Source organism: Lepidochelys kempii, chromosome 14, assembly GCF_965140265.1.
Source record: "Lepidochelys kempii isolate rLepKem1 chromosome 14, rLepKem1.hap2, whole genome shotgun sequence".
Classification (NCBI taxonomy): domain Eukaryota; kingdom Metazoa; phylum Chordata; order Testudines; family Cheloniidae; genus Lepidochelys; species Lepidochelys kempii.
The window spans coordinates 38854488-38870533 of NC_133269.1; the positions used below are offsets into that span (position 1 = coordinate 38854488).

Genomic DNA, 16046 nt, shown 5'->3' on the forward strand with positions numbered 1-16046 from the left:
GCAATAAAGTCATTGTTGCTTCACATTCATGCATTCTTTATTCATTCATCACACAAATAGGGGGATGACTACCAAGGTAGCCCAGGAGGGGTGGTGGAGGAGGGAAGGAAAATGCCACACAGCACTTTAAGCACAGCACTTTAAAAGTTTACAACTTTAAAATTTATTGAATGACAGCCTTCTTTTTTTTGGGCAATCCTCTGTGGTGGAGTGGCTGGTTGGCCGGAGGCCCCCCCACCGCGTTCTTGGGCATCTGGGTGTGGAGGCTATGGAACTTGGGGAGGAGGGCGGTTGGTTACAGAGGGGCAGCAGTGGCAGTCTGTGCTCCAGCTGCCTTTGCTGCAGCTCAACCATACACTGGAGCATACTGGTTTGGTCCTGCAGCAGCCTCAGCATTGAATCCTGCCTCCTCTCATCACGCTGCCGCCACATTTGAGCTTCAGCCCTGTCTTCAGCCCGCCACTTACTCTCTTCAGCCCGCCACCTCTCCTCCCGGTCATTTTGTGCTTTCCTGCACTCTGACATTATTTGCCTCCACGCATTCGTCTGTGCTCTGTCAGTGTGGGAGGACAGCATGAGCTCGGAGAACATTTCATCGCGAGTGCGTTTTTTTTTCTTTCTAAGCTTCACTAGCCTCTGGGAAGGAGAAGATCCTGTGATCATTGAAACACATGCAGCTGGTGGAGAAAAAAAAAGGGACAGCGGTATTTAAAAAGACACATTTTATAAAACAGTGGCTACACTCTTTCAGGGTAAACCTTGCTGTTAACATTACATACATAGCACATGTGCTTTCGTTACAAGGTCGCATTTTGCCTCCTCCCACCGCGTGACTACCCCCTCAACCTTCCCCCCTCCCTGTGGCTAACAGCGGGGAACATTTCTGTTTAGCCACAGGCAAACAGCCCAGCAGGAATGGGCTCCTCTGAGTGTCCCCTGAAGAAAAGCACTCTATTTCAACCAGGTGACCATGAATTATATCTCACTCTCCTGAGGATAACACAGAGAGATAAAGAACGGATGTTGTTTGAATGCCAGCAAACATACACTGCAATGCTTTGTTCTATAATGATTCCCGAGTACGTGTTACTGGCCTGGAGTGGTAAAGTGTCCTACCATGAAGGACGCAATAAGGCTGCCCTCCCCAGAAACCTTTTGCAAAGGCTTTAGGACTACATCTAGGAGAACCGCAAATGCCAGGGCAAAGTAATCCTTTCACATGCTTGCTTTTAAACCATGAATAGTATTTTAAAAGGTACACTCACCAGAGGTCCCTTCTCCGCCTGCTGGGTCCAGGAGGCAGCCTTGGGTGGGTTCGGGGGGTACTGGCTCCAGGTCTAGGGTGAGAAACAGTTCCTGGCTGTCGGGAAAACCGGTTTCTCCGCTTGCTTGCTGTGAGCTATCTACAACCTCCTCCTCCTCATCATCTTCTTCGTCCCCAAAACCTGCTTCCGTATTGCCTCCATCTCCATTGAAGGAGTCAAACAACACGGCTGGGGTAGTGGTGGCTGAACCCCCTAAAATGGCCTGCAGCTCATCATAGAAGCGGCATGTTTGGGGCTCTGACCCAGAGCGGCTGTTCGCCTCTCTGGTTTTCTGGTAGGCTTGCCTCAGCTCCTTCAGTTTCACGTGGCACTGCTTCGGGTCCCTGTTATGGCCTCTGTCCTTCATGCCCTGGGAGATTTTCACAAAGGTTTTGGCATTTCGAAATCTGGAACGGAGTTCTGATAGCACGGATTCCTCTCCCCAAACAGCAATCAGATCCCGTACCTCCTGTTCGGTCCATGCTGGAGCTCTTTTGCGATTCTGGGACTCCATCATGGTCACCTGTGCTGATGAGCTCTGCATGGTCACCTGCAGCTTGCCACGCTGGCCAAACAGGAAATGAGATTCAAAAGTTCGCGGTTCTTTTCCTGTCTACCTGGCCAGTGCATCTGAGTTGAGAGTGCTGTCCAGAGCGGTCACAATGGAGCACTCTGGGATAGCTCCCGGAGGCCAATACCATCGAATTGTGTCCACAGTACCCCAAATTCAAGCCGGCAACGTCGATTTAAGCGCTAATCCACTTGTCAGGGGTGGAGTAAGGAAATCGATTTTAAGAGCCCTTTAAGTCGAAATAAAGGGCTTCATTGTGTGGACGGGTGCAGGTTTACATCGATTTAACACTGCTAAATTCGACCTAAAGTCCTAGTGTAGACCAGGGCATAGAGAGAGAGAAAACCAGGCTGCTCCCTAAACCACAGCCACACAACTCACCCCACCTTGCTCTAAGCTGGCTGTCTGGAAAACACGGTCAGCGTCTGCTCAGTGGAGTGCTGCAGAGCCCCTGTTGCAAGCAGGACCAAAGAACCTCTCCTCACCTATGCTCTTGAAGCAAGAGCTTGCAATTCCAAGGGCCTCAGAACAGCGCAGGTGCCTGCCCACACCTTACAAAGTGACCAGAAGGGGAGCTGGTGCTGCTTACCTCGTAACCGAGTGATTAGTGCACTCCGCTGTGATGTAGGAGTGCTAGGTTCAATTCCCCCATCTTCTGAAGATCGGAAAGCATGTGAGCAGGGATTTTCCAGGTGCATGTTTTAGGCAACAGAACAATTCTCATTCTCACTCCCCCCGAATTCGATGACTCTTTAAGTATTTATTCTCAATGGAACAGCTTCAACAGGAGAGAGTGAGGGAGCCCCACCTGAGAATAGCCCGTGGGTAGGGCATGCTCTTGAGAGATGTGGGAGGCCCATGTCCAAATCTTTTCTCCTCCCCAGGCAGAGGGGGTATTGAATGCAGGTCTCTGACATCCTGGGTGACTGCTTTAATCAGTGGGCTGAAAACTATAATATGGGCATCTTCCCCACCAGGTCCTCCTTGATTTTAATGGCACCTCTTCCAGGAGAGGTGCTCAGAGCATGCATACCAGATCTGTCCTCACAGGGGTTACAGGCAGGGGAGTTGTGCATACCTTCCCCTGGTGTGTGGATCATGCTGGAGCTTACATGAGAGACAGGCATCCAGATGAGGCATGACGACAACCTAAAACTGGAATTTAGAGGCCTAAATCTGGGGTTTAGGCGCTCAACTACCTGTGTAGACCTGGACCATATTTTCTACTGATAACGTGAACATAAATTCAGAAGCAAAACTTTATTAACATAAAGTAAAACTGCGTCTTTGGTGCCCCCCGCCATTTGTTAAACTTTTGTCACAAACAGTACCCCGAGCTCAGCGCCACCCAAGTCCGGCATCCCAGGCAGTCACCTGGATCGCCTGCCCCTACATTTGGACCCGTGAGAAATTCTTCTGCCAGGAAATAGTCGGTAAAAATGATGCTACAAAGCAGGAGCTAGAAGCCTTGTGGTTAAATACACCTCTCCTTTTTGTTCTTTATATTTCCATGCACTTCACAACCCTTATCGCTAATGAAAAACCACACCCCCACACCAGAGAGGCAACAGACACTTCCACAGCCCCTAGCGGTGCGTGGAGAAGCAGTGTTTGAGAGGGGGTGTGAGCAGCAATGCCAGCTGCACCATGCATCCAGATCAGGTTCTGCAGGTGGGTGCTGGGAGGAGGGGGGGGGGGTTACAGGGATTGGCATGAAGGGGGCTCGGTGCGGGGAGCCCACGGGGGCCAACGGCGCCAAAATACAAGTTCACCCAGGGCATCATTTTCCCTAGGGCTGGCCCTGGACATACATGTTGATACAAAGCACAAGGCCCAGTGTGCAGGCTGGACAGTAACATACTACTGTAAGGCCCAGGCTAGCATCATAGTGACCTACACGGCTCTCCTCACTGGTGTTGGGTTCACACAACCAATTTAAGGGGAAACAATCCCACATCTGCCTTCAAAATTCAAACATCACAGGTGGAAATTAAAGTTCTTCCCCCTCCCATCCCTGGGGTGGCAGGGAGGGAGAGGGAGGAGCTTCCAGGGGCCATAGAGATGAGGTATCCGGCTTTGGGTAGACAGGGGTCCTCCAGGGGCACAGAGATGAGCGAGAAGGCTGGGTAGATGGGAATGGTTCAGGTCATAGGCGCTAGGAGGACTGGGGCTAGAGAAGCCCATTTTTGCTTTCCCATGGGGCTGTTCCCCCTCATGCCTCAGTGGCAGTGGCTGACCCAGGATCCTCAGAGTCCCCTTGGATCACAGAGGACGGTGGCAAAGAGTCTGCACAGTCCCCGGGGGCAGTGAAATTGACCTCTCTGCCTCCCTCACTCAATGCTCTCTATGGTTTGATAGTCCAGAGACTGCACAGAGTTGAGGCCTGATGCAACTTCCAGGGTCATAGAGAAAGCTTGACAGAAAGTCCACAGGAGGAGGTCATAGAGCCTATGGTCTGAGGCCAGAGAGGCTGATCTCAGGGCCCCCAGGGGAGGGGGTGGAAGTCAGAAAGAGGCGAGGGGCAGGCAGGGGCGCAGGGGAAGGGGTGGAATGGGAGTGGGGAGGGGACCGAGCAGGGGCAGGAAGAAGTGGGGCGGAGACTTAGGGGAAGGGGTGGAGTGGGGGCAGGGCTGGGGCTGAGGGGGAGTTGTCCCAGGCCCCACAGCCCCCTAGGGATGGCCCTGCCCCTCTTCTCCCGTGTCTCAGGGACACAGTCTGAGCCGGGAATTACCCCCACCACCCAGAGACAGGGTCAGATTCTCGCCCCAGGGACGGAGCCCGGCAGGAAAGTGAAGATCGGGGCCTCGTCACCAGCATCAATAAATGTCACCTCCCCCTGGTCACAGTCCAGACAAACCCGGATCCTGCTGGGGACTCAACTCAGGGGCAGAGTGGTCACAGGGGAGGTGAGAGCCCAGAACTGATCCAGCGCATACCCCACAGCCCAGATCCCCTATTTGGGGCATATCTCTCCCTTCCTCCTCACAGACTCTCTGGCCAACCCCACAACCCAGGATCCCTCATCCCCCACCTCCACCTCCCAGCAATGTCTCCCCGAGATGAATCCCTCACAGCCCAGCATAGAGGGCTCAGTGTGAAATCTCTCAGGGTTGTCGGGCAGATGCTGCTGCATTTCTTCCCACTTCCCACTTTTCAAATCCTCAGACAGCACAAGGTTGGGATGAGCCGTGTCTGGATCCAGAGTCACATTCGCTGTGGGGGAGAGAGAATCAGAGCATTTGTGGCAGAGCTCAGCCCTGGGGGAGGCTGGGACCATTTTTCACTCTTCCCAGCAGCCCTGTTCTGGCTGGGACGGGCCTGGATCCCAGGGAGCTGCCTCTGTGCTGGGCACCTGAGACTGAGCAGAGATGTCACTGCAGTTCCCCACTCTGTTTCTCATTTGCCTGAAGAAGCTTCAGCTCCCAGCTTCCCCTGCTGGGCCTTCTCCATTCCCAGCAGCAGAGAAACTGGGGTAAAGGAGGGGGATGTGTCAGCCCTCAGGGCAGAGAGCTCTCAATTTAGTATTAAAGGTTCTGTGAATGTCCATGAGAACCCCATGGTCAGAGTTAAGGGTGTTTGGATGCTGCTCAGGGAGAGTGTTTCTGTTCATCAGCATAGGCATGAACTCAGCACTAAGGTTGGTGTCAGGATCTTTTGTGTGACTTCAGCTCGGGATCTCCTCTGTATTTCATGGTTTCATTGTAGTGCTGGGTGTGTCATGACTGGTGTTGGTTTGGTTGGTAACTTTAGGTGCAGTGTGTTTTCATGGGAATTTTCTTATAATTTAAAGACCGTTTTCACCTGCAACCTCACCCTGTCTTTGTGCTCCTAGGGTTTCCCCTCTTTTTGTCCCCAGTGCAAATGGCAGAGTGTCTGGAGGGGGAAAGGCGAAAAGAGGCGAGATTTCTTGCTTTCATGTTTGTAACAATATCCCCACTCTTAACTGACCTAACTTGGTTTGAATTTTGACAGAGAAACAGAGAGGGACAGGGACACACTCAGATCTTTAATATAAATATAAACAAATCTGAAACCTTCTTTTACCTCTCTCATTCAGGCATCTCACAGCAATGAAATCAACAGCCATTAGGTCTCACAACCACCCTAGGAGATACAATCTGTCAGAGAGATTTCCTTTCCTCTCATCAGCCCCTCCCAACCTCCAGACTCCAGCTGGTTTGTCTCATTCGCCTATTGCCTTTTCTCAGACCCTAGACCCAGATCCTGCAAAGACTTTAGCAGACTTTGGTCCCTTTGTTGCATCCGATGAAGTGAGCTGTACTAACGAAAGCTTATGCTCAAATAAATTGGTTAGTCTCTAAGGTGCCACAAGTACTCCTTTTCTTTTTGCAAATACAGACTAACACGGCTGTTACTCTGAAATTTGGTCCCTTTGACATTAATGGGATGTTAAGAGTTTGCAGGCTCAGGGCTTGTAGTTGTAGGTCCCTTGGGTTTATTCACTCAGCATCTCTACAGAGCTCAGCACAATGGGGCCCTCGTCCTCCATAGAATAATAAAATTGTTTAATAAGTGTTGAGATTGGAGCTGGGAGAGTGTTGGCTCAATGGGCCAAATTCACCCTAATTGGCAGAGAAATAGAGGGGGCAGTTTGCGACTCCCCCAGTCAGTGGCTCCAGAGGCCCGTGCAGACCTTGGCACAGGCAAGGCAAGTCCTGAGATGCAGCCAGAGTAGCATCCCTGTGTCTGTGACCCCCACGGGCTTTGCAAGTTGGGAGAGAAAATCAGGGACTCAAAATTAGGCCATTTTGCTAAATTTGGGCCTCAATGGTGTGACCTTTGTTAACTCATGAATGAATGTGAGACGTCCTGACACCTGGGCACCTGTTACACCAGCTCAATTGCTTTCCTGTCATTCAATAGATATGACCCCCGTGGCCAGAGCCCATCCCCTCCCACAGTCTCAGGGGCTCATCCCACTTTCCCCACCTAGATCCCTTCTCAGCACCTTTGCATTTCCTCAGAATCTCCATTAGGGCAACAGTTTTCTGGGAGAAATTGTTGAGTCTCGCTTCTAGTTCAGGAGAAATCTCCACTGGCTGCTGGAACTTCCCCTTCTCACACCTGGAGAGAAAACTTCACATTTGTACATTTCATTTAGTGACACGTTATAATTTGTTGTTAGTGAAAGCTGCTGCTCTAATGGGCCTGGAGTCAGAGCAGGTGGGACACAGGCTGTGGTCGTGAAATCTTCCCCCAAAGGTCTCATTAATATTCTTCAACTCTGTCCTGGAGAGACCAGCTCTGGGGATAAAAGGAGGCAATTGAGTCTCCGTGGCCAATTCACTCCTTGGCCTCCATGCTCTGAGGGACAGGAGGTTCCCAGGTGAAGTGTTGTAGAAATCTGTCCTCTAGGAACTAGACTGAGACACTAGCTCCCCACTCCCCAGCTCATTCCACACAGGGCTTCAAACAGCCCTCACGTGGGAAAGACTCTTGATCGCTGCTGCCCTGGGCTGAATGGTGTCCAGTTCCCCAGCAATGATAGGCCCATATTCCATCCCCACAATCTTGAGGCAGCCACTCCCCCAGCGATGTGACATCTCTAGGAACTACTGGGTCAGTCTTTCCCACTGAATGGAGAATTCCAGAGTCTTCTGTAATATGGTGAGAACCTCAGGATTAAACAGATCAGAAAGATTTCTATCCAAAATGTGACCTTCCCTACACATTTTGCTGTAGAGCCCTTGGGAGATGCAGTGCTAACATCATCACCACCACCACCATCACCATCACCAAGCTCTTTCCCAGCATTGTGAAGTGTGAGGGGGAGTGAGAGAGAGCCATGTACCTGCTCAAGGTGCATCTGACATCCTAGAGAAGAGAGAGAGAGAGAGAGAGAGAATGTCAGTCCCACTTGACAGAGGCAGTGGTTCCCAGGGAAGGGATTTTGCAAATATAGGGAACAGAGGCCATGGATTCCCTGAGCTAATGGGGCTTTCCCTTCTCGCATATCTCTGTGTCTTTAATTCTGCAATGACCAGTTGTCATTCACATGTCAGCAATGTACGCGCCAAGTTACAGTGAGATCTCTGACTGCTGGACCCCTGTGCTTATGATTCTGGAGTCCTCCCTTCCCTGTGTGGGGATCTCCAATGTTTCTAACTCAGTCTCACCTGCAGGAATTCACTTGCTGGCTTCTGATACTTCCCCTCCAGCTCACTCATCAGCTCACTGAGATGGGAAATCTCCTCTGAGAGTATGGTGTCATTTTCTTTCTGTATCTTCACTATCTCCTTGTCCAGCTTTTCCAGCCGGGCCAGCAGGAGTCACTCTTATTGCTCCAGGAACTGCCTCAGTTGCTGAAATTCAGAAACAATTTTCTGCCTCTCCTCTTGTGTCTGTTTCTGTAAAGCAACAGGGAAAGGGCTGGTCAGGGACAAGGAAGCAGCCTGGGGTCTTTTATGGAGTGCTGAGTGTGCAGGAGGGAGAATTTCTTTGCAAACCTAAGATTTCTGACACTTGATTCTACCCTGTGGTTACTTGGGAGAGGATTCTCTTACACCTCTTTCATTTCTCCCCAATGTATCTGGAAAGGGATGTTTCCATGTCTGACGTCAATGGCCTCTGAGAATGGAGATCCAGAGCAGCAGGAGGCAGGACTCCGCATTACACTGATAGAAGTTCCAAGGGAAAAAAGAAATCAAAGAATTCACCAACCCAAGAAATGACGCAGACACAGGGAAAGTCACAAGGGCTAGAAATTAACTCATTCCCTGACACAAGAGCTTAGATTCTGCACATGAACCTAACACAGAAAATCTAGGATCATGGAGAAATGTACTGATGCCCACATTCACCAAGCCCACAGAGGAATCTGCCTAAAAACAGACCTCTCACCACAAGTCTCAGCAGGTCAGAAACAACAGGCACCTACCAGATACTCCCAGCTTTTCCCCTCTCCAGTCACTTGAAATCCCTGCAGTTTTTCTCTCTCTTCCCTCAAAGTCTTGCAATGGGCCTGATTTTTTTCCTGGAGAAAGAGAAATTATTTGGGAGGTTTCATTCTGAGGGTTCAGAAGGGTGGGTAGGGGGATGTTTTTCCACCCAAACCCAAGGTGATTGTTTGTCCTAATGGATTTATGACATCAGGGGCACCAAGGGAATGAATCCGAACAACGGAAATAGGGAGAGTGTCATATTCCAACTTGTTTCCAATTCAGTCATTTTATAAATTAGAGAGAGACCTCAATTATCTGAGTTTGACTGGTATTTATTCATTCACTAATTAGTAGCACAGCACATAACAGGAAACTGGAGTCACATGGTGGTGAATCAATTAAGGTGGTTTTCAGATTACAGAAGTGATACTAATCCCAGAAACCAACCGGGCTCCAAATATGAGCTGGGATTCTCCAAGGAGCCCAACTCCCAGTTGAATTTCAGCTCTGAAGCCCTGGGGACTGCACTGGTGTGACAGAGCGGGACTAAGTGTTAGGGCAAACTCCCAACTCGCAAATATAGACAGGCCTGCAGCTCTTGTGTTTTAAGCTGCACTGATCATTGAACAGCTTCTGTTCTGTAAAAAGTTCCCTTGTTTCACCAGTGGAAGTTGGGTTTGACAAGGATTCAACTTCTCAGCTTCTGTTTTCTAAACAAAGGATGTTTCTAGCTCTCTTCCTTGCAGAGAAAAACTTTTAAATATCACCCCAGTAGCTCTCCTTCAGCCTCTTCAACTCCTCCCCCTCCTTCCTGTTTCCTGTCCTTTCAGACTCCCAACAGCCAGTGCTCCCAATTCTAATAATTACAAGCAACATCTAAACACCACAAGACACTGGAAAGAAAGCAGTTCTACAACTTTAATTCATTTCACTTTCAATGTCCTAATGCTCCAATGTTTGGGTTTCAAACACTGACCAGGACTCTTGGTCTAAGAAATATTTTCAGTCAGATACAGAGCCTTTAAAAATAAGTTTTAAGTGCTGGAACTAGGGGTACTGGGGATGCAGCACCCCCTGGCTTGAAGTGGTTTCCATCATATACAGGGCCAGCACAGTGGCTACATGATCTCTAGATTATTCTTGGACATGATATTTTTGGAGATCTTTCTGTTTCGTCATGGACTGAACATTTTCACATTATGTGTTGTAACTTGATCTTTCACCCTTAATATAAATGAGCTGATGCTGAGCTACAGGGGTTAAGATGTTTTCCGGAACGAAATATTCTCTAATGTTTCCCTGCAGAAATGTGGAAACAGAAAATGTGGACAGACATTTTAGACTGCAATTGAAATGATTCCACAATTTGCAATTACACGTTGATTCTCCTGATCAGAATCTAGCCTACTGTCGTAAAAAGCAACATTTCCAGGGAAACCCTGATTTTCCTGAAGCCACACTTTCAGGCAAGTGCTGGGAGGGAGGGAGAGGAGGGGGAATGCGGCGCCCTTGGGGAAGAGGCGGGGCCGGGACAGGGATTTGGGGAAGGGGTCCAATAGGTGCAGGGAGGAGGTGGAGTTGGGGAGGGACTTTGGGGAAGGGGTTGGGATGGGGGTGGGGCAGGGGTGGAGTCAGGGCGGGGAATGGGGGTTGAGCACCCACCAGCGCCGGGAAAAGTTGGTGCCTATGGTTTTAAAGAAAACTATTTGGATTATTGACTAAGTAAATATAAGTATTGCAGAAAGGGATCTAGGGGTCATAGTGGACTACAAGCTAAATATGAGTGAACAGTGTGACACTGTTGCAAAAAAAGCAAACATGATTCTGGGATGCATTAACAGGAGTGTTGTGAGCAAGATACAAGAGGCCATTCTACCGTTCTACTCTGCATTGATTAGGCATCAACTGGAGTATTGTCTCCAGTTCTGAGCACCACGTTTCAAGAAAGATGTGGAAAAATTGGAGAAGGTCCAGAGAAGAGCAACAAAAACGATAAAAGGCCTAGAAAACATGAGCTATGAGGGAAGACTGAAAGAATTGGGCTTGTTTAGTTTAGAAAAGAGAAGACTGAGGGGGGACATGATAGCAGTTTTCAAGTATCTAAAAGGGTGTTACAGGGAGAAGGGAGAAAAATTGTTCTCCTTGAGCTCTGATGATAGAACAAGAAGCAATGGACTTAAATTGCAGCAAGGGAGGTTTAGGTTGGACATTAGGAAAACTTCCTAACTGTCAGGGTGGTGAAACACTGGAATAAATTGCCTAGGGAGGTTGTGGAATCCCCATCACTGGAGATATTTAAGAACAGGTTGGATAGACATCTACCAGGGATGATCTAGATGGTGCTTGGTCCTGCTGTGAGGGCAGGGGACTGGACTTGATGATCTCTCAAGGTTGTTATGCCAAGAAAACTACACAGGATCATTTCAGGGGACAAGACAAGAAAATGCCATGTTTATTATGATAACACAATTTGATTTATAACCAATAACTAATATCTTGGGTTCGATGCCTGTGACGGCTAACTGGCCAGGAAAGCCGGGCACAAGGAAGAGCTGGGTCTCCGTTGGGCATGCACCGATGCCCTTCCATGTTGGCTGCAGAATGGTACCCTCCCCAAAGTCTTCCATCTCATCCATCCTTTTTTGTAGGCTTTAGTTTCAATCTAGAGTCTATAGGTCTTGCTGTGTCACGCTGCCTCTGGGTTTGGTGTGATTGATCACCCGTCAATTGCAGACATGACTTTCAGCCTAGGACCTGGCTCTGATGTTTCTTCAATTGTACTTTTGTTCTTTTCTTTTGAGGGTGGACTCCTCTTACTTTGTCAGGGCTGTTGTCCGCATCTTCAGCCACTGGGTGTTTACACTTTATTTTATCAGGAAGGCTGGGGCTGGAGGTTGATTCCACCATCCATACATACCTCATTCACACATCTAAACTAAACTAATAAGATTACATTAGGCTTTTGCAAAATGGAGTAAGCATTTTTAAAATGGAGTTTAGGACAAGTTAAAATGGAGTTTGAGTTACAATATGGACAAGTGTAAGAAATGGCAAACAGTGAGCAGAAGTTACAATGTTGAAAGAGTTCAAGTTTCAGTGATTTAAGCAGCAATTGGATTGAAAGTGAAACTCAATTAGCCAGTTTCTGGGGTAACCGATTTTATGAATGAATGTTGCAATGCCAGACAGCTACCGGTAAGTCGGAAATCAATTTGGAGTGGGCAAATCTACTGTGGGGGTTGCTGAGATGCAAGTAGCCAACATAATCATTGAGCTGCTGCTATCAAAGGTAGTGACTCTGGGAAATGTGCAGGTCACACGAGATGGCTTTGCTGCAATGGGATTCCCTAACTGTGGTGGGGCTATAGACGGAACGCATATCCCTATCTTGGGACCGGACCACCAGGGCAGCCAGTACATAAACCGCAAGGGGTACTTTTCAATGGTGCTGCAAGCACTGGTGGATCACAAGGGACATTTCACTAACATCAACGTGGGATGGCCAGGAAAGGTTCATGATGCTCGTGTCTTCAGGAACTCTGATCTGTTTCAATGGCTGCAGGAAGGGATTTACTTCCCAGACCAGAAAATAACTGTTGGGGATGTTGAAATGCCTACACTTATCTTTGGGGATCCAGCCTACCCCTTAATGCCCTGGCTCATGAAACCGTACACAGGCACCTTGGACAGTAGTCAGGAGCTGTTCAACTATAGGCTGAGCAAGTGCAGAATGGTGGTAGAGTGTGCATTTGGATGTTTAAAGGGTCGCTGGCGCAGTTTACTGACTCGCTCAGACCTCAGCGAAACCAATATTCCCATTGTTATTGCTGCTTGCTGTGTGCTCCACAATCTCTGTGAGAGTAAAGGGGGAGACGTTTATGGCAGGGTGGGAGGTTGAGGCCAATCGCCTGGCCGCTGAATACGCGCAGCCAGACACCAGGGAGGTTAGAAGAGCACAGCAGGAAGTGGTGCACATGAGAGAAGCTTTGAAAACCAGTTTCATGACTGGCCAGGGTACCGTGTGACACTTCTGTTTGTTTCTCCTTGATGAAAACCCGCCCCCTTGGTTGCCTCTAAATTCCCTGTTAGCCACCCACCCTTCCCCCTTCGATCACAGCTTGCTTGCAAGGGAAATAAAGTCATTATCATTTAAAAAACATGTATTCTTTATTAATTGATTATAAAAATAGGGAGATAACTCACAAGGTAGCTCAGGTGAGGTGTGGGAAGAAGGCAGGAGGGAAGGAAAAGGCCACTTTAAAACTTCTTGAATGACAGCCTTCTGTTGCTTGGGCTGTCCACTGGGGTGAAGTGGTTGGGTGCCCGGAGCCTCCCCACCTCCCTCCCCCCATGTTCTTGGGCGTCTGGGTGAGGAGGCTATGGAACTTGGGGAGGAGGGAGGGCAATTAAACAGTGGCTGCAGCGGCAGTCTGTGATCCTGCTGCCGTTCATGAACCTCCACCAGAGGCCGGAGGATGTCCGTTTGATACTGCAGTAGCCCCAGCATTGCCTCATGCCTCCTCTGATCTTCCTGCCACCACCTCTCCTCACGTTCATCGGCCACTTTCCTGTACTCTGCTATTGTGTCCCTCCACACATTCTGCTGAGCTCTGTCAGTGCCAGACGACTGCATGAGCTCAGAGAACATTTCATAGCGCATGCATTTTTTTCGCCGCCTTATCTGAGATAGCCTTTGGGACGGAGGAGGGAGGCTTGAAACATTGGCAGCTGCTGGAGTGAAAAAAAGGGAGTGAAGTATTTTAAAAGATACATTTTACAGAACAATGGCTATACTCTTCCACGGTGAACTAAACTATTCACATTACATAGCACATGTGATTTTGGTACGAGGTCGCATTTTGCATCTTATATTGAGTGCCTGCAGCTTTGGTGTTAGAGATCACACACGCAGTGCCGGGCAACAGAATTCGACTTGCAGGCGGCCATGGTAAGCCATAGTTTTTCGGCTTCTGCAACCTTCATAACAGCAGCGCCCTCCTCTCCCATACCAAGCAAAGCAGGTTGAGTTGGCCATTTAGTGCTGCGGTTTTCCTGTTAACATGCAGCAGCAAAAACCAAACTAACCCGCCCCGCCATTCAATTTTCTGGGATGATTGCTTTATCTCTCCCCCCACTGTGTGGCTGGTATCAGGGAAGATCCCTGCTAGCCAAACATGAACAGCTCAGCGCCAAAGCTCCCCCCCACCTCCACCGCGTGGCTAACTGTGGGGAGGATTTCCTTTCAGCCACAGGCAAACAGCCCAGTAGGAATGGCCACCTCTCAATGTCGCCTTAATTAAATTCCCCTATTTCAACTAGGTTACCATGAATGATATCACTCTCCTGAGGATAACACAGAGAGATAAAGAATGGATGTTGCTTGAATGCCAGCAAACACCGGGACCATACGCTGCCAGGCTTTGTCATGCAATGATACCAGATTACTTGCTACTAGCATGGCGTGGTAAAGTGTCCTACCATGGAGGACGGAATAAGGCTGCTCTCCCCAGAAACCTTCTGCAAAGGCTTTTAGAGTACCTCCAGGAGAGCTTCATGGAGATGTCTCTGGAGGATTTCCACTCCATCCCCAGACACGTTAACAGACTTTTCCAGGAGCAATACTGGCCACGAATGCATCCCCCATCCTCAGGGCTACTTAATCATTAAAAAACGCTTGCTTTTATAACATGTATTATATTTAAAAGGGTACACTCACCAGAGGTCCCTTCTCCGGCTTGGTTGGGTTGGGAGGGTATTTCAGTCAGGGTGATAAAAAGATCCTGGCTGTCGGGGAGAATGGTGTGCTGTGTGCTCTCCTTAAGCTCGTCCTCCTCCTCCTCATCTTCCCCATCTGAAAAATCCTCAGGCATGGAGGAGAGTACCCCATCATTGGAGTCCACGGACAAGGGTGGGGTAGTGGTGGCGGCTCCCCCTAGAATTGCATGCAGCTCAGCGTAGAAGCGGCATGTCTGGGGCTCTGTCCCGGAGCGTCTGTTTGATTCTTTGGTTTTCTGGTACGCTTGTCTGAGCTCCTTAAGTTTCACGCGGCACTGTGTTGCATCCCTGCTGTAGCCTCTGTCCCTCATGGCCTCGGAGATTTTTTGAAATGTTTTGGCATTTCGTCTTTTGGAACATTGTTCTGATAGCACGGATTCCTCTCCCCATACAGCGATCAGATCCAGTCCCTCCCATTCGGTCCATGCTGGAGCTCTTTTTCAATTCTGAGACTGCATGGTCACCTGTGCTGATGAACTCGCCTGGGGCGAACAGGAAATGAGTTACAAAAGTTCCTGGGGCTTTTCCTGTACACCTGGCCAGTGCATCCGAGTTCAGAGTGCTGTCCAGAACGGTCACAGTGGTGCACTGTGGGATAGCTCCCAGAGGCCAATACCTTTGAATTGCGTCCACACTAACCCTAATTCGAAACAGCGATGTCGATTTCAGCGCTAATCCCCTCATTGGGGAGGAGTACAGAAATCGGTTTTAAGAGCCCTTTTTTTATGTCGAAAAAATGGCTTCATTGTGTGGACGGATGCAGGGTTAATTCGATTTAACGCTGCTAAATCCAACATAAACTCGTAGCATAGACCAAGCCTTAGCGATTGGCAGAAAAAGAAGTAGCACTGAGTGGACTTCTAGTCTCTAAAGGTCTTAATTGCTTTATTTTTGAGTGCACTTATATAATTAAAATCATCTATGTTTCTAAGTTACACTTTCCTGATAAAGAGATTTCACTACAGTACTTGTATGAGGTGAACTGAAAAATACTATTTGTGTTTTGAATGTTTATAGTACAAATATTTGTAATAAAAAATAATATAAAGTGAGCACTGTACACTTTCTATTCTTTGTTGTGAGAAATCAGCATATGAGTAAACGCAGAAAAACATCCAAAAACATTTAACAAATTCCAATTGGTATTCTATTGTTTTACAATGTGATTCATTGAAATTAATTTTTCTAACCCCAATGAATTTTTTTGAGTTAATCACACGAATTAACTGCAATTAATCAACAGCCCTACTATCTTCTTCCAATTTTTTAACAACACCAGTTTACATTTCAAAGTTCTACTCTATATTACTTGGAGTGGCCCCAAATACCATTTACACAGTTTTCTAACATGTCTCTAAAGGTTGAATCTGGGTCAATTAGCCTGCAAGGTTCTTAACTCTTTTGGGCCAGGTGTCACAGAAGTTTAGATCGTGTGTGAATTCTCCCATGTTTAATGAGGTGTGATCTCTGTGTACAACTTTTGCTCAGTCCAAG

At 48.4% G+C, this 16046-nt stretch overlaps 1 protein-coding gene and 1 pseudogene across 1 annotated transcript; both read right to left on the reverse strand.

The window, feature by feature from the left end:
- Nucleotides 1–1739, reverse strand: LOC140898067 (uncharacterized). The gene is made up of 2 exons (XM_073311525.1): nucleotides 1266–1739; nucleotides 1–677 (listed from the first exon to the last, which is right to left on the reverse strand). Exons 1-2 carry the CDS (start codon nucleotides 1669–1671, stop codon nucleotides 157–159), a joined length of 927 nt encoding a protein of 308 aa, XP_073167626.1. The 5' UTR covers nucleotides 1672–1739; the 3' UTR covers nucleotides 1–156.
- Nucleotides 1740–4627: 2888 nt separating this feature from the next.
- Nucleotides 4628–16046, reverse strand: part of LOC140898060 (zinc finger protein RFP-like) — a 39316-nt pseudogene continuing 27897 nt past the window's right edge.